Source organism: Tyto alba, unplaced genomic scaffold (genome assembly GCF_018691265.1).
Source record: "Tyto alba isolate M040663 unplaced genomic scaffold, T.alba_DEE_v4.0 Super-Scaffold_20000042, whole genome shotgun sequence".
Taxonomy (NCBI): Eukaryota; Metazoa; Chordata; class Aves; order Strigiformes; family Tytonidae; genus Tyto; species Tyto alba.
The window spans coordinates 9,161,787-9,186,150 of NW_024881293.1; the positions used below are offsets into that span (position 1 = coordinate 9,161,787).

The following is a 24,364-nucleotide window of genomic DNA, read 5'->3' on the forward strand; positions in this document are numbered from 1 at the left end:
TTAAGCAAATTGTCCAGGTATCAGATGAGGGAATTACAGGCCTGCGTCAGTCTTTTCAGATGTTACTGTGTACACTCTGTGTTATTTTAAAGTACCCCGTGCTGGCCGCACAGTTTTTCTTGGTGTGTTCAGAGATACACGTGATTTCCTGTGAGTATCACAGTCCTCTCGCTTCAGTTTAATTGAGAAGCATATCATGATGCATGAATTTTCCCACTATTTGCAGACTATGTCTTGTGACGATAGTCCATTCTGGAGCCACCTTCCCCTTCCACCTTGCCCTGCGCTTGTATTGCAGCCCATCTTCTTGGTGGTGTAACCGCGTGCTTGGTGGAGCCCACCAGGCTTTGACCCGTCTCTCTGCTTCATGGGCTGCCCCGCTTTTCCACTAAGGCCTGTGATACGGGAGGGCTGCCTCAACTTTTTTCTAGAATGGGATTACTCATTATAATCATCTTGGCAGGATTTCACTTCCTTGTCACTAATATGAGACAACATGCAACAAGAGGAGGACGTGTGTTTTGCAAGTTTGGAGGTCAAAAAGTAGAAATACCTTGTAGTGTGTGATAGCATCAGCTCCTGACGTAGTAGTATCATGTTGTGTAATGTGTCATGATGTAGTAGTGTCGTGCTGCGTGACGTGTCATGTCATGTTTTACCCCAAATCTGAGAAGCTTTTCCAGGTGCTCTCAGCAGAATGATCACACTCCTCTTTTAGGAGCTAACACAAAACCACTGAAGAAAGCAAGCATGGTTAACCAAGAGTCCTGCTTTAGCCCTTTCTTGGATTAGCTGGGATGCGGGTATGAGTGATGTCAGCGTGTTGGACCATGACGTCATCAGTCAGACCTGCTGTGCTCTGAGATGCAAACACAGTGCGCTCTGCCAGCTCTCCCAGTTTCTGGCAAGATTTCTTGGTTTTCAGCAAGGCAGGCCCTTGGAGAGGGGTGTCCTCGTGCTTGTTGGCTTGTTTCACACCCAAGGGAGGAGGTCGATTTCTCGGGACAGAGGCCAGTTCAATGACTTTGTCCTCTGTGTGTTCACGGGGAAGTAGGGGCAGTGATTCGGTGTGGTGATTTCTTACAAGGCGCCATCTCTCATTCCAGGGCTTCCTCCAAGACTCCAGCTTTTCCCAGCCAGTTTCTGCATCAGTAGGTTGCTCCTTTGGGAGAGTGGAAGTTAATTTCTCATTATTATTGTGCAGAGATTCAGAAGATAGAAGATAGTCCCCTTTTCCTGTCCCTTGATTCCATGATAACTTCGTAGCCAGAGAAAATAAAGCTAACAGTTATGCGGGATAAAAAATAGCATAATCAGGACTGTTAGCAGGAGACATTTCTCAGTGCAGTGTGTCGCAGGGGCAGGAGGGAGGGAAGAAGGAGGAAGAGAGGGAGGAAGAGAGGGGGGCTCCATCACCTACGCACGGGGGGCAGCTGCTGCCACCTCTGCACCAGCACAGCTCAGGAGGTGTCTGGTTGTGGTACCCCTCTGCTCTCTTTATTGCTTTCTTAACCGCCATCACCCTCCGGCTCTGGGGCATGGCGTGACCTCCGCTGCCCCCCGCCTTCGGATCGGCCAGGAGAGGATTCCGGCAGCCCCTGGCCCCGCGTCCTGCACCGCGCTGGCACGGGGCTCATCTCGCGGCTGCTCTGGGCTGGGACGAGCTCTGGGGCGCTGGCAGGGCCCCCCGGAGCAGTTCTACACCTAGTTTTGTGTTTTTATTGTAAAGAACTGAGCTGCTTTAAATATCTGCCTTGGCAGGGAATTTGAAGGAAATGTACGATGATAAAACAAAAAATTAGTTTTAGATCCATGGACCTTCTCAAGGAAGGCGTCTAGCTGATCTTATTCTCTTGTCCTGAAAAAGGAGTCACTTTTGGCTTTGCAATATTTACAATTCCTTTTCAGCAACCCAAGCTCCCTAGGCAGTAAAACATAGTTTTCATTAAATGATATGTCTGATATTGATGTGACAATTTAGAGGAAACTAGTTGCATTGAACAGCCATATTAATATTGCAGTAATGTGATTAGGGGAACATCTCGGTTGTTTAGGCCCAAGACTTTAATTTACGAGCACAGTGGAGAGGCAGCATCAGTTGACCAAAATACCCTAATCTTAACTTGTTTTCAGTTTAGTCCCTTCTTGCATTTGACTTGTGTTCATGATGAGTTGGTTTAGAATCTTATTATCCAAGTAAGGGACTTTACAAAAAAGGAACAAAAACCCCTCAGAAAGGGACTTGGAGCTAGAGGTAGGTATGTGCACCTGAACTGGATGCCAAATCCAAAATGACAGTTCTGGAAAATTTTCCCTGGAAATCCCCGGTGTTTCGTGCTGGTACAAGTGCTCTGTTACTGCCTCTCCCGATGTTACTGAGAGAAACTCCAGTTTATCTGGTGGCCTGGACCAGTTCTGAGCATCCTCAGGAGCATCAGGTAGCCCCAAGCAACCAACAGGTCCTGAGACCCATCAGATGCAAGGTGTGATTGTTGCTTTGAAAATAAGTCAAAAAATGGAATTTAGCATCTCTTTCCCAGCTGTAGCAGGAACAATTTGGGCAAAAGTAGCTCTTAGGCTGTTGTGGCAATTTATGTGAGAGCTGTGGTGGTAAATAATGGGGAGAGGGAGGGAAGCATCTCAAATCTCATCAATACTTAAGACAAAAGGCTTTCTGCTCTGCAATTACTCTTCCTGTCCTTTCCCCTCCTTCCCCCAGGCCACAAGCAAGAAACCTAAATAAAGATCAGGCAGCTTTTAAATGCCACAGGCTCATAAAAGAGAGGAAATTCAGAGTTGTAACTTTGCTGCATGCTATTTGGGTCTGTAAGCAAGTAGATCATCCTGCAAGCTCCACACAGTGGGACCAGAGATAATTGCACCGTCCCTGCAAAGAGCCCGGCTTGCCCTTGTTTGGGGCTCAGGCGTTTGCTCCTGCACAGCATCTGGGGAGATGGGCAAGTGATGTGCCTGTCTGCTGGCCCCGAGGGCAGGCCCCCGCCGTCACCCCTGGGCTAAGGGGGATGGTGGGAGTGGGGTTGAGAATTTGAGGAAGGGGGTACACGACTCTGAGCAGAGAGCAGCAGTGGCCACTGCGGAGGTTTGATTGTTGGTGTTCCCAGCCTAAATCGAATACAGTGATTTACTGTAGGTGAGCAGGGCAGGCGAAGTGCTTGTCTCTTGCGCTGCTGGGAGGAGTCACGTTTTAGGATTGCTCTGTTTGCCTGTTCCCAGTCCCTTTCCTTTTGTTTGGTGCCTTTTTTTGTAAGAGCAACAAACCCTTTCTTGTCTCATTGCAAACAAATTTATTCAGATTGGAGGGGGAGATGCTATTGATCCTGGGGAATCAGCTGGAGTGAGTAAGTTGAGTATCCTGGTGTTTGACGTCGAGCAAATACAGGTGAGGCGACTTGCTGCGAGACCGTGCTGCTGTTTCACGGTCGTGGGTCTGGGTTTTGTCATGCATGATGCAAAATTTGCAAAACTGGGCTGTGTCCGTCCCCACTGGGGAGGGACAAGAGAGGGGGGCGCACGACGGCCAGGCTCTGCAGGGGTCCGCTGACCCCCCCCGCAGCCCCAGCACCTCACGCTGCAAGCACAGACAGGCTCCTCGGTGGGTTTAGATCACTCTGGCTTGCTTGCTTTCAGCCGTACCGTAATATTAAAATACTGTTTTATTATTTTCCATTTAGTCCTGCATTAATGCAAAGAGCACAATGTAGCTGCAAAGTAGTAGCTAATCAAATCAAGTAAATTGCTGTTAATGTTCCAGTACTTGTTATTATTGCCGTGGTTCCAGGTGGAGTTTAATACAGAGGAAGGTGATTGCTTTCTGTGCCTGATGACATGCAGGCAAGCTGGCCTTGCCTCGGCTGCCAGCTCCCTGGACACGCCAGCGGGAGCTGTGGTCCCAGTGTGGCCCACACTCACATCTGCATTTTCATCCCCCTCTGATGAAAAGGTACAAACGAAATCCCCAAATTCAGGCTGAGCAGCAAAGCCCCCAGAGGAGATCTGGGCTGGAGTCGCGCCTGCTGTGCGTCTGGGGAATCCCTGTCGGATCATCTGCTGGGTCCTCCCCCAGCCACCAGTTTGCTGCGCATGGCTGTGTTCGTGTGCCAGAGAGATAAGCATGGGAGATCTTCCCTCTCTGTTTTTTCTTACTGCAAGTGAAGTATAATAGCAATGTATATCAGGTTAAAATTGGTTCTCATTTTATGCAGGTATCTTTAAAAAACAGTCGATTTCTATGAGCCTTAAAGCAACTCGATGCGCTCTTATCAAAATCGACAGCTGCTCCAGAGATCCTTAACAGATTTTGTTTCATCGTGCTTTATTTTGTATAAATCTCGTTAACTGTTTTCCAGTGACCTCTTACCGTGTTCTTTTTTCACTGCAGAAATAAACCAACAAAAGCCCAATTCCAGCCTTGCAGAGCAGCAAATTCAAGGTTGCGGAGCTCAGCTCTGCACTCCCTTCACCTGCACATTCTTGTGGCACTGAATGCAAGAAAAACAGTATTTTGCTCAGATCAAAAATCTTTCCGGTCCTTCAAGTGTGTGTTTTCTGAAAAGCTGCGTGTGTGAGTGCCAAGGCACTGGGCAGGAGATAAGTTCCCGTGTTGCCTTTTCCTTGCTCACCCTAAACGTGCAGGTAACTCGTCGTGAGCCGTTGAGCTTGGCTCTGTGATGGCAACAAGGGGAAATCTTTGATGTTTTGAGAAGGACTCGAGCTGACGTGCAGTGACTGGAGGTTTATAGAATAAAAACTGAAACAAGATAGGTAATATCTCCACTGAATTAATCCTGCACTATCTACGATGCTGTCTAGTAGACGCTGTGGTTGTGCTGACACCCACGTGTGTATTTTCAGGGTGACACATGGGAGTAGAGAGGAGGAGCTGCCTCACCCAGCCCTTGGGTCTGGGCTTCTGGGACGGGTAGCAGCAGGAGGAGGAGGAGTCTGTGGGGAGCAGAGCTTGGGTTTCTGGTCATAGGGAATAAATATTTGTGTGTATGTGGAAAAAAAAAAAATCTATAATTTCTGTTTAATAAAAAATTGTGCTAATAATCACCTAGATCAAAGATCACTTTGGTTTTCTAAATGTATGTGGAAGTAGAAAGTCTTGTTTTCATACTAAAAGAGACTGTGCAGTTTCCCATCCACATTTGTTAAATTTGTGATGTGCACCTGTGTTTTGGAGGGCAAATGCTGAGTGTAAATCAGGCTGGGCATCCTTTTGCATGTACCTGTAGATGCTTGCTTATGCGCAGAGACAAGGGAAAAGGATGGATTTTTGGTAGCAGACCCCACAGTTGACACTGGTGTTTGTTTTGATGGAGGAAGGGCGTTGTATCAGTTGATGTAGGTAATTTCAGCTGGCTGATGGTGGGAGAAAACCATCATGAGCTTGTTTTCCTCAGTAGTAAGGTGCCTTTCTGCATTTAATGGAGCATTGGGATGAGTTACTCTATAATTAACAGCTTTTACATCAATGATACTGCCCTATTATTATATGATAAACATGGGTGAAGGCGACTGTCTTCAAATGGAATACTTTGTTAGAGAAAAATGCAGAAAGAGTACTTGCAGAAGCTTGTTCTTGTGCTTATTTCATGGTGTCATTCTATTTGAAACACAGAGGCAGGAGGGAAGAAGGATGCTCTTCTAGATGGGCCAGGCACTGATTTTTGCACTTTTGGCCTGCCTCTGAAGTCACCAGCCAATGCTGTATGAGCACAAACCGCTTAATTTGGCTTATTACTTAGAGCTTACTTGTGTGGGCTGGGCATGACAATATTCAGTGTTTTTTTTAGAAGATCTAGGGACCGCTCTGCTCCGTCTGAAAACACCTGGCTGCTAATGCCCAGAAAGTGGAGGGGCGCGAGGAGCGATGCGAAGTGTGGACTGGATGGGGAGGAGGGGTCCTCCTCTCTTGCTATTTCCTGAAAGGCTTCTTTCTGTTAATTCAGTTTGTTTATACAAGTTCAAGTGCTTTACTTTATCAGAAGGCTCCAGCCAGAGCTTTCCTATGCCAGTTGTTTATTGCTGCTGCTGCTGGTAATGTCATTGTTTTTCCTTCTGTTCTTGGTGTCCAAGTTACTGTGACTAACGCACCGCTGTAAATGTCTGCAGCATCCACAGCACCACTGCCTGCGTGGGATGCATGCTGTCTCTGCAGTGGTGTGTTGTTTTTATTTATTTATTTATTTTTTAGTATTACAGCAGAAATGCCCCTTTTGTATATTGGCTTAACAGATGGCAAAACATTTCTGTGAAGTACTGTAGTACACCAAGATGATGTTGACTCCTGTCTGTTGGGCCAGTGTCAGTGTGCCTTTATTGATATTCTTACGCATCAACGTGGTTTCTAAGTGGAAAATGTTTTCATGCATCTTTGAAGTCAAGGAGGTACTCAATAGAGGGAAAGTTATTCCATGTCTAACACTGATCTAAGCAGGAACAGCGAAACCAATGTATAAGCTAATGCTTTTTTCCTCCATTCTTTTTTGCTTGTTTACTGCCTTTTTAAGCCAACATCCATATTCTGGTGCTGCATTAGAGGTGGTTGTTATCTAATCCTGCTGATGCATTAAAAAGAGAGAGATTGTCTATAATAAAATAATAACAATACATTTTTTTCCCTTAACCTTTCTTTCCTTCTAATGTAGCTGAGCCGAATCATAATATCTCCTGTGAAAACGCTCACAATTTTATGATGAGATTTCTCTTTTTTTTTTTTTTAACCCTCTCACTGGCACACTTACTTCATTAGGTACAAGATTGTCAAGTAAAGATTTGCAGATTTCAAAACATCTGTTAATCTGGTTAACAGCAACAAAGGGTGAAAATGTATATTATGTCAAATACAGAATATTGCTTTTCTGTAGAGACTTTTGCTGGTCTGTAGTACATGGTTTCATAAACTCTCTTAGGGCAGGTTTTTTTCTTTATGTAACCCAGAAATGTTTCTTGTTTTCAGACCACAGAATGGTTCTATGATCCTGTACAACAGGAAGAAGGTGAAATACAGGAAAGATGGATATTGCTGGAAAAAAAGGAAAGATGGGAAAACCACCAGAGAGGATCACATGAAACTGAAAGTCCAAGGAGTGGAGGTAGGAGACTGGAACAGGGGCAGGTTTGGGTCATAGGTGGGCTGGGACGCAGCGGCTCCCCAAAATGCATTCAGCAAGTTGTCCACATGTTCAGACAAATATTTATATTTGCTGAATACCATTTTTTTCTCCCTGGCCCCCCAAAATACATGCATGTTCCATATTACTACTTTAAGCAAAGTTTGATTATAGCTTCACCATGTGATTGTGTTACTGCTCTCTGGTTGTTGTGTACAGCTGCAGTGTTGCAGAAAGGCACTGAAGTGTCTTCAGACCAAGAAACTTTTGGTAGAAAACATGCTCTTTGTAACAGTTACTTCACAAGGGCAACCAAATATCTCAGGGTGGGTTGCTAAGCATTTTTTTTACCTTGTAAACTTTGTATGTATATGAATCAGACTCTGCTTCAAGGCAAGTTTTGAAGGAGACCATTGCTTTACTGATGGTATTTAACCATTCAAAGAAATTCAGAAGGGTGGTTTCACCTGTCATAGTATTTTTGGAGTAAGCCTGTTTGTTCTAAAACATGTTGTTTGACACAACTATTCTTTCTTAAACTCTGTCTGTGTGAGGAAAGAGCTGTTTGATTGCTCCGATTACTTCTGATGTTAAAGGTCTGCACAGAGTGGATAAGAAGTACATTTGTTTAACTTTTTCTCTTTTTATTAAATGGGAATTACATTTTCTGATAGTAGAAGTCCAACTGCAGAGCTTTGCCTAGCTCAATTCCAAGAACAACAGGGCTGTACTCCCTGCATTTGATGCTGAACTTGGGGCCAAAATGGTAAAAGGATGTTAAAATGTGCAATTGTATCATTTAGCTGCGTCATCAAGAAATACTCTAATTTCGGCAAATGAATAGTGAAGCCGTGGGGGTATATATTTGTATAAGCCATATTGATTCCTGCAGCTAATAGACAGCGTGCATCACTACAGGTGGGAGGCTGCACCCAGCTATGGGGTGTACCACAGCAGAGTTTGCAGCGTTTGGAATAGTTGGTGGTGTTCAGTGCCAGGCAAAGCTTAACCCGTTCTCTCGAGCTTTCAGGCTGGACTTTGGGCTAAGCCAGGCTTTCCAGTCATCACCCCAGGTCCATCTTGGCAGATCTTTTGCGTGGCATTAACTGTTCTCACGTCCAGATGAGGAGCACCCTGCACTCCCCTAAGAGTAAAGTGGGAGTTGGGGGGGGGGGTTGGCACCCGCGGGGTGTCACCGAATTTGGCACGGGGGATGCAAAGTGCCCCAGCGCCTGGAACACATCTCATGCTCCAGCTTCCTTCTGGGTGATTTGTCATTCTTACGTTCTGTCTGCTTTAATGAGGTTTTGGGTTTTAAAATAGTATTAAATGGATTGCATTATATTACACCAGAGAGGCATAACTCTGTTCCATAATTTTTACATCCAATAACAATGTTTTATTATGACAAGCCCCCCCCCTCCCTCCCACCAAAAATCAGCATAATAGAAATTGTGCATTGTTTTTGTTTCGGGTTTGCAGAGCGTAATTTAATTAACTTCTGCGAACTTTAACAATGCAGAATATCAAAACCTGCGCTGCAAAACTTACCTGTAGGAGGGTGGTGATGACCACTGACTACCACTCATACACATGATTAAATACTTTCTAAAATGTTTTTTTCAAAGATGGAGCCATCCGCCCCTGGAGAGCCTTACTGCATGGATGTGTGTGGCGATCATATTTAACTCAAATAGCCTTGCACTGAGCCCAATAATTTCTAGTTTATTGAAGTGTGCCTTCTGGAAAGTAACAGATCTGTAATTGGATGTATCAGGAGCTGAAGAACACACAGCTTTCAGCATTTCTTCCTGTGGCTGATCACATTCGCCACTTAAGAAAACAAGTGTCAAAGTACTTGCTTTGCGATTTGGATGTGCTGGGGTTTGGCTATATATTCCTACATCTTTCCCCATCTTAAGAGACCTTTAGTACCTGATATTTTATCTCCCAGAAGGTACTTACACCCTCTCATTAAGTCGTCCCTCAATCTCCCCGCTGCAAAGCCCAGCAGATGCAGCTCTGAGCCTTCTGGCTTGGGCAGATGCAGGATGTGGCCAGTTTTACAGCTGATGGGTCTTGCAGCGGATAAAGCCATAATGGAGCACAAACCTGAGCCAACGCTATGAACAATCAATGGCAATTTTTACTGGAGCTCAAAACTGGAGGAACACAACTTCTACATAAATCTATGTGTTAGGTAGCACTAGGGGTTATCAAAATCCAGATTGATCATCTAAGTGTTGAAAAAAAAATTAATATTTTTTTCTGTCGGGCATCAGAGCATACAGAGAAACCAATGATTCAAGTCGTAATTTATGTATGTAAAGACAGAAGAAGAGAAACCAACAGGAACAGGCAAATAGAGATTTGGGTCTGAAATTTAATCCCTGCATAAATCTGGGTCTAGAAGAGGTGAGTGCCCTGTAGAATCACCTCTTGTGCTGAGCGTGCCCGAGAACGTGTCTGTGGCTTCCGAAGGCTGGAGGAAAAGCCGCAGGTCTCTGCTGCGCCGTCCCCGCGGGGGACAGCCCCTGTGCTGCCCCATCCTGCGTGACTGCTGCCAGTGTCCCTTCTGAACAACGCAGAAAACGTTCATTTCCGTGACCTCTAAGTGACGCTTGGGCAAAATTATGTATTTTTAACCTTAATTAATTACTTGATCAATACACCGTGCTACTTCATGGATAGCATTAGGGGTTTATGTTTCTGATACCATCCTAATAGGAAGCGATGTTCTTTTCTTGGACACGTAGGCAACAGATTTGAAATAATAAAAAAGGCTCTTTTCAAAGTTGGAGTGATACTGTAGTTAACCACATTAGGGTTTAACAGGGCATGAAATAACTGTCTGCCTTGTGGCACTGCCAGATCATCTCAGCGACTCTTGCAGCCAGAAGATAAATAGGTATCATCGTCGCACTGATGGAAAAATACTTGCAGAGCCAACAGCCAAGAGCGTCGATAGCATCCAGACAGAGCTTTGGAAACTGCAGCTAACAGGCAAGAAGGAGAAACACATTGGCCCATAAAACGACTGACCAGCCAATTCTGAAAAGAGATTTGTATTAGTAGATTTAATAATTAATTACTTCCTGAGTGTCACCACTGTGACAGCTCCTGCATCTTTCCAAGTTTTGGGTAAGGAGAAAAATGCATTTTGGAAGAAAAAGTTTACACCAGGTTCTTGGGGATGTCACTGTCTATCAGTACCACGGGGGAGAATTTGGTGAGCATGGACAATGCAGATGAAGCAAATTGAGGACATAAATAAGGAATAAACTAATTTAAATAGGAATACACTAATTTAAATACATAATAAGAGGAGTAAACTAATTAACCAAGTGGATGTTAAATAATAACTGCCTGAAATCCTCAAGTTATTGTCTTGGTTACCATCACTGTGCTTGAGGGTTTTGGAAATTACTTGGATAATCTGTTGCACGATCCTGTTAGAAATCGCTGGATAAACCAGAAAGAAGTTAATTTGGCTTCTCCCTTAATATACCTCTTTGTGCAATTCTTTGTGGAATCCATTAAAAATATCCAGTCCATGATCCTTTCTAAAATTCTAATTAATTAGGATCCCTGGTGATGTGTTCCTAATCAATTCACATAATTAAAAATTTTAAATAATAAATAATAGTAAGGGGAGTGTTGAAACAGCTTTAACATCATTCTGGACTGGTGCTGCTCTCTCTCTACAGTTGGTTGGCTCGGCTGATGCTTTTGCCCTTTCTTGTGTGTGAACCTGTCCAGGTGCCTGTAAACGGTGCATTCACGTGAACTCGCAGTAAACTGCTGCTAAAATTAAAACGAGGTCATATTTTTGCAGTAAATTTCCCTCGTCCACTGTGTTTCAGAAGGTCGGCGCTGATTCTGTTGCTCTTTATCCCATACTGAGGATATTTTGGTCCCTCCAAACACGAGTGCCTGAGGAGAAGTTAGAGAAGAGGGTTCTCAGAGTCGGGGCGATGCCGGGGCACTGCCAGGAGCCTCCTGCTCCCCAGCCCCCGTGGCTTTGGCAGCCGCAGCACGTCTGCGGCGGGGGATGCTCCGGTCCCTGGGCTGGGGGGGCCGGGACAGGGACCGACAGCAGCCCCGCTCGCCGCCGAGGGACCTTCGTCAGCCTTGATTTAGGGTGACACCACTGATTGCAGATCAGAGCGATGGACAAGATGGGTGCACCAGAGCTCATATATTTGAAATATCTTATTCTCTCATATATAGATGTATGTTATCTCCGTACAATATGATAATCTTTATGAATTCCTTAAAAAAAAAATTAAAAAAAAAGTAAAACTTGATTTAAGTCTTATTAAGAGAGAAACTCCCTTGTGGAGATGGAGATGCAGAGTATCAATTTTGTATGCAGGACTTGTATTTAATTAATATCATAACAGTCTCTTAACACTTTTACAGATTAGTCCACGAGGACAGGAATGGAAATTTTAGATTATTCAATTACTGCATAAACCTTGGGACATCACTGTCGAAACTTTGCAAAAGGTTTCTTTAGCATTTGGGTCTGAAAATGCAGCATACCTGAACTTGGTGTAGCATGGGCTGTATGACCTGGGTGGTAATAGTGTCATTTACTCTTACAGCTCATGAGCCGGGAATACGTGCTAAGAACAAGATGACATTTCCTTTTTGTAAATGACCAAATGGGCTTTTCTGTATTATGTAAAATAACCCATCATGGAATATTAAACTGCAAAATGTTTTTACATCTCTCAATTCCTTCCTATTGTTGGTGAAATTTGCTTGTAAGTTGTTACTGGAGGGTGAAAGCAACTTCAGAGATCACACACTCAAGCAGCACTAATCTGGAGGACTATTCCTAGGACAGTCTGATCCAATTCACTTTAATTTACATGGGCTTTGCTCGCCCTCAGAGGTGAGCTCTGTAGTTTGCAAACTAATTAGGATCACATTGTTCAGTTGGGCTGCTTAATGCATTCCAGAGAAATACTGCGGAATGGCTTTGGAGGAGAAACGAGAGTTTAATGTGAAAGGCTTTCTGAAAATATGATACACACGTGTGCATACATTAACGCAAACAAGCGCAGCCCTGAAAGCAAAGGAGAAAAACTGCTCGAGGAGGAGTGACAGTTTTTATACAAATTTGTTTTTTATCATTGCTGCCAACGGTGTTTTCCTTACACCTATCCTAATATTTGACATCTGCTGTTTCTAACTAGCCTCTCCCTTAATCTCCCGTAACTCACTAGAGGGCACAGAGCCCAACAGTATCTCCCCATCTTTGCCGTGGCATGCGCATCTCTACAACAGACACAATGGGCAGATGCTTGTACAGAAATGTGGAAGGTGTTGACTCCTCGTGAGCTGTGGTTGGATTTTATTCTGTTCCCTATTCTAGGTGGTGTTTACAGCATCCAGAACGTCGGGTTGTGATGGCGTCTTAATGATTCATGCGTCTGTGCCAGTCCAGGGGAAATCAGAGAGTTGGTTTACCGTTTCTGAAGGGGAATATGGATTATCATTAAATCTGGAATAGGTCTCCTGAGAGTTTCTTTTGAAGGGAACATACATATCAATAATTCGTTTTCTATATCAGGATCCTAATGTATTCGCTTGCAGTAACATAAATTCACAGCAAATGGTCGTGGGTTTTGGCATCTTTTCCTAACACCCTATACGTGTGGAGGAGATTTTATTCTTCAGCAGACCTGTAATGTACTTAATCCTTTAATTGTTGTCTCTTATTTTACGGTGTATAACTTCAGCAGTAAAAGCTTTCTTAATATCTGGGTGTCTCAGCATGAGGATCCAGCTGAGATCAGGTCTGCTGGCTTGTGTCTGATGCTGGAGGAGAAGCTCTGCCCCGGTCCAGCGCGGGGGGGTTGCATGGCTGGGAGCTTTGCCTCCGCGAGAAAATGGACGTGCTGGTTGGTGTTTTAGCAGGCGGGTGCATGCAAGAGTTGTTTATTCAGAGACATGCTATAAAATACTTGGCTTTATTTCCTGCGTGGACTAACTCATACCAAGCCACTGGTGCATTGCTGTGCAACACTCCAGGAAAATTAATTTTGGGGAGAGAACTTTTATAGTTGAAATACTCCAAGCTCGCTGCTCACAGAGCAGGTTAGTGGCGTTACTAGTTCTGGGCAGCACAGTGTGAGGGGAAAATAGGTAACAACAGGTAGCATGAAATGTCAGCAGATGAAGGCAGCTGTCCTCGGAGTGCTTTTGGTCCGACGGAATTAACTGACTTGTGTTTGGAGTCACAGGATGGGGATGGCTGCTCCTAGAGAGGGGACTGCTGGCTCAGCATGGTCAGGGGGAACAAAGAGGGTTCACGATATTTCTCATTATCCTGGCACACCCAAAACTGTCCTAATTGCAGCTCCTGCAAAGCAACTTGAGCTCATGCTTGACTGTAAGTACTGTGCACTGATATTTCTATATGGTCAAAAGTCTGAAGGACTTTCTTCATTTAGCAGGAGGTAAATGGGTGTAAGTGCAGCTGCAGGTTGCTTTTACTCCCATGTTTTTCCCTGGTCTTAAACGAAGTACCTGCGTAAGGGCTGTGCTGGGTTGGATGCCTCCCTGTTGGGGAATCCCTATTCCCTATCTCGTTCCTTAATGTGTGCCATGCACTGGAGAAGGGGTTTGCTGTAACAGGGGAGTCAATATTTCTGGGGAAGATTATTAAATCTTGAGACTATGTAATACAGCTTTTACACTGCATTTTCTTAATTCTTGCAGCCTGTCAGCATTAGTCCAGAATAACTAAATACTGTGTACCAGATGAAAATGCTTTGCTTATGGATCATCATTTTGTCTTTAAAGTTGGGTTACTGGGAGGCTTCCAGATGAAGACACTTGGTAGACGGGGGTAGCCTTGGACCGAAAGAAGTGAAAATAAATTCACAAAGAAATAAAGAGTCTGCTTCTTATTTCTGCTTTTCTGAGTAATCTTTCCAGTGACATATTGGAAATGGACTGAATTATAGCAAAAGCAGGAACGGAGGAGAGCTGCAGGGTAGGAAGAACAAACGTTACATTTACTTTAACTGATGTAACGCCAAGCAACTGTTTTTACACTCAATTAGTTCACACATCATTTTGGACACGAACCAGAATTGAAAACGTTTTTGGTTTTATTTTTGTATGATTAAGGGAGAAAAGGTGGAATAAAATGATTAAATTGCTTTCTCAAGCTTTTCTCCCCTTGTGTATGATTCCTTCCACCGTTAGTTTTGTGTGATTTTAGTGGGGTAAGGGATCCTTAGCCTTCCTATTCTGCTTTTAACAAAAGGCAACTTTTAAAATTTAACAGGTTGAGCTTTCTTTTTTGAAAACAATTTGCTTCAACAGATTGAACTTTCTTTTTTGAAAACAATTTGGTTCATGGCAACAACTGAGGATTTTGTGTAAGCATTATGATGCAAAGCTAAGAGCCAAAGCTTTTGGGATTGTGGCTCATCTCGAGCATGTTTGTGTTGAATTTTAGTGAAAGATGAATGGTGTGGTGGGTTCAGTGTTCGCAAACGTTGAAGCAACAAAGGGTACCTGTAGGGAAGGCTTGGTTTATTTGCCTTAATTATCCTTGGGGCTTGACTGCTCTTAGAGTAACGTTAGGCCTTTTGTGGTGTTGCTGCTTGTATACCAGCTGGTATATTGAGAATACAGTGGCAAAAATAATCTGTGCGGTTTTTAATACAGTTTAGCAAACAAAAATCTTTGTTGTGGTAAATTAAAAAAATAGGTGATCTTTTGACTTCACAAGTCATCTTAAAATACATCGGAGAAGCATAACAAAGGCATTTAAAACAGTTCTGTGGCCTGTGAAGTTTGAGATAAGATGCCAAACGGCTACTTGCAGTTACAGTGCATGATACCACTTTGTCCAGTAACTGACGGCTGGTGGAGGCAGCAGAAAGGCTGAGAAGTGGGGGCTGAGTGATGGGAAATGTGGGTACCGGGTGAGGAGCCTTCAAAGCCGGCCAGAAATGCTGTGGGGGGATTCCTCTGGGGGAGGTCAGGACTCTTTTTTGGGTTGGTGGGCAGGGGACCCACAGGCAGGTTCTGCCCAAGCCAAGGGCAACCGACCCTTCGGCACAAGGCAACAGGTTTGCGGCAGCGGTTCAGGTAGTTGCTTTTAATTGACTGCATCACACTTTTTTCCCCTGTTTAATAAATAGCGTCAATAAAGCTGAGCCACATGTGGTAGGATTGTAATTCAAATTCCATTCACTAAAGTCTGAACATTTTTCATTTAGCATGTAAAGGCAGTTTCAGTGGAAATTATTCCAAAAGGATCTCTGTGCACTAATGACATTAGTGTCTAGATAGATTGAAATTGTTTGAGTAATTGATGCAGCAACTGCACCACATACTGTAGGGGAAAAGAGGAGGAACCCGGTGACGTGAGTTTGCACAGTCTATTGAGGAATCAGGGGATGAATATGCTGGATGGGTCTAAAGAAACAGGGTGAAACACATCAGTCCCTGCATTGGGCTCCACACCTCGGCATGGGTGTTAGTCCTTTTTCTTCATCTTCCTCTTGATTTGCCTGCAAAGCAGTGATAGATATGATACTTCTTTCTGGACCCTTCCCAAAACAAAAAAGAATCTTATTAGATACTCTTTTATATTATTTAGCCATCCTTATTAAATAAAACATTAGAATGAGCGTGCAGACACAAAACAAGCTAACAGGCACCCTGTACCCCCCTCTGAAATGTGAGGTTTTTGTCACTGCAAAGGCTGTACAGCGCAAATACACATTGACATTTATATTGACTATTTCAGTTTAGAGAAATTTGAAATTAAATATATTTTCTGCCAGCTCTGTGGGAAAATCCATTTACGAAAACAAAATCCAATAGGAGATCTAAAGATTGGTGGCCAGAAATGAAATATTTTGAAACTAAAATATATGGAGATTGGATTGCCGGATCTGTGGTGTTGGTTTAACATGCTGAGGACTGGAGATGGGAGCAGAGCTTTATTGGTCCAAACTTTATCCCTGTGTTTGCAATTTAGATGAGACAGTTTACCGCAAAACAAAACAAATGTAAATACAAACCACAGACAGTGGTCTGCATGTACTTTTTGTCCATGTAGTTGCCTTTCTGTGCATGTGTTGAGAAAGACTGACTGCAAAGACTGAAGTCTTCAACTGCAGGTCAGTCATCACAGAGCTCCCAGAGGGGTTTAAATGGGGTGCAGCGTGGCGAGGTAAAACCGTTGCCGTTCCTTGCAAGATTAAGAGGTTTCCTTTTTCTGTAGGGATCCTTGTGATTGCACGGAGGATCCAGATGCTGAAGCAGCGTGTGCCTTGTAATCTTGTAATTGCATTGTGGGCTGTGACGGAGATAAGGGCTTCCACTGGAAACGAGGAGCCTCAGTGTTGCTGCATTACGCGCCTGGGTTTTAATGTGTTTATATTTATTTATTTATTTCACGGTGTGTTGGAAAGGAAAGCAAATCTCGTTTGCTGTATTGCTGCTAATTTTGTATGCATCAGAGGTGCATTAAACATTTTAATTTCCTGAGTTCCTGTTGGAAAGATGGATATCGCTTATCAAAGTGTACGTGGGGAGGGGAAGCAGTAAGAACAGAGTCGTGTCAAGGGTTTGAAGGTGCTGGAGTTCCTAAGCAAAACCTTGTATTGTCCCCAAAATGCAGTATAGACCCAAAAGCTGGTGAAACAGGATTTCAGAGTGAGGCACAGTCCGCACATGTGCACATTTTAGCCACCACTTTGTAGGATGTTATTTACTCACCCTTTTTATAGGTTGAGAGGTGAGAATTAATTAGCCCATGTTTATACAGCTTTGGAAATATAAAGCATTAATTACATGCTGATGCCCCATTGTCAGAGGTGGAAGGGGAGCACAGTGCAAAAGAGGGACCATGGTGGCCGTGGGCAGCGGGTCTGCCTGCCTCACCCGGTGTCCTGGGGGGGGGTCTCCCCCCACACTCCGGGGGTCCCCCTGCACCCCGGGGGTCTCCCCCTGCACCTCAGGGTGTTCCCCCACACCCTGAGGGTCCCCCTGCACCCCAGGGGTCTCTCCCCACGCATTAAGTTGTTCCCTTTACAGAGCCAGGTACAGCGGGTGCAGGCGGGCGCTGATGGTCAGGGTGGTCGCCTGTGTGTGCCAATACCTCTTCTTCATGTTCCAAGTTGAAGTCACGGTGTCCGGGAACTGCACACACCTGCTTTTACTGACTGAGCTGCGTGGACGGAGTCTGGGGAGCGGAAATCCTCTGGGATCCAGGCGGGATGTTGTAACTGTGCTCGGACACCGTGCATCTGAGAGCAGCAGACAGCGAGAGTTGTACTGACTGGGTCAGCTTGATGCATCGTCAGGGTTTTATAGGTAGGCTTGCTTTGGGTGCCAACTGTTTACAAAATAAAAAAGTGCCCCAACAAGCTCCTCGAAAATAACCTTGTTGCAGAAAAACTCCAACAAACGAAACACACAGAATTTAAAAACAAACATCAACAAAAACAAAACAAAGCAAAGTAAAAATGTAAAACAAAATCAAAACAAAACAACAACCAAACCCTCAAACAAACAAAAAACCCCCAAACCATAAAGCTGGCAAGCATCTTGACCAAAAGGGCACTAATGAGATGTTGGCCTCTGCTAACATAGCTGAGATAATGGCTGCTGATGGGGTAGGGCTGACAAGATCGTTGGTGTTTTCCATTCACTGGATATGCCAGGTTTGAAACCATGGTGCAGTCATTGAACAAACCAAATACTGTATTTCTTAAACTAAATTAACTGATGTGCACATGGGAACTCAGGTGAACCCAGGTTGTTCAGCACTTTCTGGGAGACACTCAGCACCCTGTGGGATAAGCCTGTAGCCAAAGCTGAGACAAGTTAGTCACCCGGACCTCAAGGAATTACTCTGAAACAGGAGCTGTTCTTACTGTGTCTGCTGTAGGTTAAGTTAAAATTAAAAAATTGTAGGGGAAGAGGGTTGTATTGTACCAGTGCTACAACAACAAAGCATAAGCGACCCTGTTGGCAATTAATGCAGCAGATGTAAATTGTTGTATTTCAGAGGGAAAAACTATTTTTCTACTGCCTGCTTGTCTTAAAAAACTCATGGATGCTGGGTTACGTTTAGCAGTTGCCTCGTCTCTGCAAAACATCTTTTCCTTCTAATTGTACAGTAACTCATTCATCCATTCCGGTGTTCCCACATTTCTGCTGCCATCGCGTGGCTGCTGGGGATTAACAGCATCCACCCGCGCCGGGAGAGACCCAGCCGCCGTCCCGGGGGGCTGCCATGGGCACAGCCACAGCATCACCCCCCTGAGCCCCCCGTCCCCTCGGCACCGTGCAGCCTCGTCCTCCCTGGGGGCCTGGCGGACCCCCGGCTTTGCCTTGGGAGGCAGCGGGGAGCAAGGAGCGCGGGTGCGTGCCCCGAGGCAGTGCTGGTGGGCTCCCAGCCCCCCCGGGAGCTGCGTTATCCCCACCGAGCGAGCTGCTGGTGACAACCAGACAGCCCTGCCCGCCTTCCCGATCGCTTCGGGATCTGCTAGGCTGCGCGGTCCCCTGCGGTCCCCAGGGCTCCCCACCGCTCGAGTGCTTGAACCCGGAGAATGGCTTTCAAAAATTATTTTCAGAGAATAAGTACCCAAAACCTGGTCATGACACAAAAGTTCTGCAGATTACATCCAGGGAAGACTTGATGAGCATCTGTTAATTGCAAAGCTTTGCAAAGCTACTGTTGGTTTAATATTTTGGTGAGTTCTCAAAATAAGGTAAAATAACCCTGAACTTCCATAAGATAACGGGGTTTCACAAAGTTGCAGGTTTAGATCTCCAAATCAGTTAATAAGTTCAGGCTGCGATCTGGCGATGCAGAGGCTGAGGGCCGGTGCTGGCGCGTCCCGGCGCGCCGTGGCGGTGGGTGCCCGGCGGGGCTGTGCACGGACACCCACCCGCAGCTCCCTCGCTCCTCCCTGCGGGGACATTCCCACCTGCACCAGTTCAGGACAGCTTTTCCTTGCCTGCTGGGGGCTGCTGCTTGTCACTTACAGCGACAAATATGTTGAATTTTTCCATTAAAAGGCCCCATGCTACTGAGGACTGCGATGTTTTAGAGCACTATAAATATGTTTTTGAAGATTATGCCTTCTGTCCAACCTAAGTATATTCTATAATACTGCGTGGGTGTTTCTGTTGATGGTTACACTTTGCCTGCAGTTTTTGTATGCCTGTTGCCATAAACAAATTTTGAATAAAACAAGAATGAGGAAATATTTTTATGCTTAAGCACTGAAAGTTGGTTTTAGAAATGCCTGTGGGTTTGCTGCACTGGGTAATGCTCCTGCTGCTTTTACTTTTGAGCATGCATGATGTAAGCAACAGTTTTGCCACTTCCTTGTCCTTTTGTTGGTTGGGCTCACTGTGTCCTTGGGGACAGGTTTCCATTCGATATGTAATGTTTTACCTGCCACAGCCAGAACAATTTATTTTAGCTTTTTTCTCCTAAAGGGATGTGTGTTTCTGAGCTTAAAAAGATCAAATACCTTCTCCTTTCCTGCCTCCCATGTACTTCCCTTTACACCTATCGTCCCTCAGAGAGGAGGTTGTGTCCAACACTTGGACTTAATTTTTAACGAGAGAGTTTCCCTTTGTTCAGCTGGTTGTAGGCTATGTGTAGCTCTCTGAAGACAGAGCTGCAGACTCTTCGGAAAACAAATGAGTAGTATTAAACAGCAAAACTTTTACAAACTGGTCACATTCAAGGAAATGGCATTTATCTCCCCTGCGAAACCAGGAACGGGACGATGGTTCTGCTGAGCTGCCCGGAGCTCTGCACTGCGCACTATCCAACCAATTAAGAGAACAAATATGTCTCTCTTAACTAATGACAACAATATCCATTTGTAACTTACCTGTTAGATTTTGGCATCTGTCTGTCTTGACATTCAGCCTGTTTCTTGGGGTATTGGGCTCAGCTTGTCTTTTTTCTGGGTGAGCCTGAGATGTGGGCAGACAAGCCCTGCATACTGCGGCCTCGTGTACTCAGGGACCGGTGTGTGTAGTGCAGGAGAGTGGCTTAGATTTTGGTCACTAATGATGATGCTTTTCTTGGGTCATTGCTTTGTTACCTGTCTATCATAACAGAGAAATTGTGCGGCTAAATACGTGAGAAGTGATTGTTGCGTGTTGTGCAGAAGCTCCCTGCACTGGCAGCCCCGGCAGAGGCCCATAAGCATCGGCGAGAGGCAGGCAAAACTGCCTTACGCCCTGCTTTTGATACAAGCCTGGTGATACACTGCGTGGTGGATAAAAATAAATTTTGAGCATTGACAGTGGTGTATTAACTTGAAATATATGTGAAACATCCATCTAGAAAAGGTCAGTTTCTTTTCCCTCTTTCGTACGAAGAGGCATATTTAGACTTCAGTGTCTTTCTAATCTCTTCGTGCTGGAATAATAAAAAATATAATTACAAAGACATGATCAATTTGTGTCTGTTAGATCATGAACTTTCATGTGAACACTTGCTAAGCTTTCTGCCCCTGGCTCCAAGCTGTACAGTCCAAACCCATGATCCTGCCCCATCTCCCTCCTTAGCGCAGGCAGAGAACGTTCCCAAACCCCAGAGCCCCTGCTGTGTCCAGTTTGTCATGCTTTTGAATTAACGCTTTTTGAACTACAGTAATTGTATAAAATATATGGAAGCGTTTCGATTACAAATCCAAAATCTGAATGTTTATTAATGGCCAAAGGGCACTGGAATTTAATACTTGTGTATCATCTTGTCAATTCACAGCATTTAGAAAACGAGCAGCGGTTGAGATGATTCTATATATAGCAACCTTATTTGAATAGTCTATATAGCTTTCAAAGTAAATATTAATTCCATTATGCTATAAACTGTTATTTATCATGACAGAAAGCCATAAAGTTATTTTACTAGAATATAGCCAGTAAATTGCATATCCTAAATGAGATACAGCACACGTTGAATTCTGGTGGCAAAAACATACTTTATACGTGTCGGTGTTAAACACAAACATGAGGCGCAGCCGAAGCTTCTGCGGAAAACCCTGTTCAGGCGTTGCCAAGCCGAGGCGATACATCAGCAGAAGACGGCACTCGCGCCGCAGTGAGCACCGGCCGGGGTCGGAGCGGGAACTCACTGGTACTGCTTCCTGCGTATTATGTGTTTGACTTCTTTAATTACCTAAATTACTCATTAAAAGTGCCTCATAATTGCCTGACTCCAAGGTATTGCGAGAAGTCTAGGTTTTAATTATGTTTTTTCTTTTTTTTTTTTTTTTTTTTTTAAGATGTAGTGCATTTAGACTAGTACAAGGTGGTTATTTAAAAAGATGGATTTTCACTAATTGTTGTTTTAAATGAAGGTGTGGGCTGCTGGTGAAAGCGGCCAGAACTTTATCCTTCTTCATAAAGTGCACACAGGGTTAAACTGGCTGCACCAGCAGTTTCCACATGCTCCAGTTTGATCCAGGGATCAGTTATTTCTGATGAGTAAGCAGCGGTGCAGAAGTAGGGGTACTTCTAGCTCTGCGGCGTCCTGGGTAGAGGACATATCAATAGAGCTGCTGTTGTGACAGTCCAGGGGATGTTCCACAATATTACAAATTTCAGTTGGTTTTATGAATGCTGTCGCTGATTGCAGCCTTCGGTGTGGACTGACCTTCAGCATAGATTAGATCTTCCATTTTATAGCAGAAAACAATATCAGGGAAACATTAAGGTTCATCAGCAGTTGGATGCGCTTGTGTTAGCAGAACAGTGAAGGCTGTCTGCCAAAAATTATTGACTTGTTGACTTTTATCCACAAAAATAACTCTTTTTATATATAACCGATGAGAGCTGTGCAGTGACTGGTGTTAGAGGAAAACCCCAATAGAGTATTGAATAAAATAATTATTTTTTAAAAAAATTCAGTTTAGTTTCCTAATAACTAATAAATATCAGCAACCTGTGTCATAAAATTTTGCCCGAAGCAGAACATAAAGTTCATTGTATCACATTTATAAATATTTTATATATTTGTGTAAAAACTGGGGAGAGAAAAAGGCTTATTTCATCAGAAATATCTGTAAGATCAACTAGATTGCCTTCAATACCAGAAAGATTAAAACAGTGAGAATGTCATTGGAGAACTGTTCAGATATCAAAGGATCTTCTCAGCGTGCAACCACCCAGTATTTGAATTGTAAAAACACTTTTGAAATTGCTCAACTCTTCATTAAACAAACAGAATTTGAAGTGAATTGGGGATAGCTCATGATTTTAATGTTAGATTATCAGAATCAGAGAAAAGTGTGTAATGATTGTTGGATGTTCATTTTAGAAGAAAAAAACCCAAGCAGAAGATTGTTAGCTGCAGTGTTTCTTGATATCCTATAACCAGGCGGGTACATTAAAATATAGATTGCAAAGTCAAGAGGGACAACTGTGATCATCTGGCCTGTGTTGCACACGCTGGAGAATTCCACCTCCTGATGCCTGAATTTAGTCTGTGGCTTCTCGTTGAGCCTTTATATTTCAGAAAGACGTTGGTCATGATTTAAAGACAGGGAGAGACGGAGAATCTGCTGCATGCTTAGGGATGATGCTTCAAGAGGCTAATTGCTTGTTCCATTCAGATGCTTCGTTTATGACGACGCTGGCTCTGTCCCCTGTTTCAGGAGCCTGCAGCTGGCTCTCTCCTACCTGGCCGGGCCGGCAGTGCCGGGGTGAGGGAGGTGCGATGGCAGGGGCTCGCTGTGCTTTCGGCAGCCCGGGGCCTCTGTGAGCCCCTCCCGGAGCCGGGAGCGAAGCGGGGGCTGCTCTGCAGGGTGGTGGGCAGGAGGACATTGGCCGTAGGGACCACAGGTCATCCCTGGGAAGAGTGCCTGTCCATTGACTATGGAAGGGGCCTATGGAAATACAGTGTCCTAAACCCCACAAGGCTAAGGAGAACCTTTCTAAATACCTGCAGCTCTCCTATTCCCTTTATTTTTCACTTGCGTAGATGAGGCTTACTGAAATTACACCCACGCAGGTCGGACAGACTGCATGCATGATTTTGTGAGTCTTGTGCAAACCTTGCCACTTTGTGCCCAGTTTCCATCTGCTCAATACTTCTGAGTTTATGCACCCCACGATTTTGTGAGAACTTCTTACCCCGTGCACAGCATGTACTGCCTAAGTCCTGCTACTTATCTACTACCCATCCTTTGTCTATGGAATTCCTGTTTTCATAAAAAGTTTCTCCCACTTATTCCCAAGGTCTATCTCCGTCACTCTCAGACCATGTGGGTCTTTAGCTGCATTGCAAGGCATGTCATTCCAAGGGACACATTTTCTCAAAGAAAATCAAAGTTCTGTTCTTGTTCAGAAAAGCACAGTTTTCTTTCTTTTTTTTTAAATCTGATTTTTAGGTTACAAGTATAGCTTTATTTAAATTTTGTTGTTTTTCTTCCTACTGAAAGCTCAGGCAAAGTCTGTGGTTCTTAGGCGATACTGCTGTGTAGCCAGAGCCCTTGATGATGCAGTGATGCACATGGCAAAAAGGCAATGTAAATTTGGTCTGCATAGTGGGGAGAATTAGCCCGGCTGCTGGCGAGAATACAAAGTGAGAGAGTCTACCAAATAAAGCTTAATTATAGTAGGTTGTAAAAATACCACGATGGAGGACTTGCGAGGTAGGACAGTGTGTGTTTTGAGCAGAACCGGCGGAGCTGGAGAAGCTGCCTGTCAGAGGTCAGGCTGGTGGGTTCGCGTGGGAAGAGGCAAAACGGTCGGGGCGTCACCAGTACAGTTGAGCAGTGCACGTCCCCCCGACCGCTGACGAGGCGGGAGGGGAGCGCGGTCAAATCCTTGAGCCGATTCCCAGCCCAGATGACAGGGAGTTGCTCAGCAGGCTGTGCTTCAACACGAGCGCGGCCGGTACAAACAAGCCCAGATGCCCTGGACGCTGGGACAACACGAGAGGGAAAATTCGGGTGTCAAAGGCCGCTGACAGATTGCCTTTGTTGGGAGCGTGCGTCTGAGTCGGCACAGCTGGGGACCTCGGCGCCAGCCAGGAGATGAGTCGGGGCCGTGCCCTCTCCAGCCCCCTCAGCAAGAGGCACGAAGCCAACCCGGGAGAGGCGCTCAGAAACGGAACCTGAATTTTAATGCATGTTTATAAAATGCTTCTGGTGGCGTCGCATGACAGGTGGATCAGTTCCCACTTTCTGCTGTGCCACATTACTTCT

The 24,364-nt window shown here is 44.7% G+C and overlaps 1 protein-coding gene across 8 annotated transcripts in view; it reads left to right on the top strand.

Moving 5' to 3' along the window:
- Window positions 1-24,364, top strand: part of CAMTA1 (calmodulin binding transcription activator 1) — a 324,174-nt gene that overhangs the window by 104,717 nt on the left and 195,093 nt on the right. For all 8 annotated transcript variants that reach the window (XM_032993178.2, XM_032993179.2, XM_032993182.2 and 5 more), the window contains one exon: window positions 6,983-7,118. In XM_032993178.2, coding sequence (XP_032849069.1) covers window positions 6,983-7,118 — 136 coding nt within the window. The remainder of the gene's footprint in view (window positions 1-6,982; window positions 7,119-24,364) is intronic.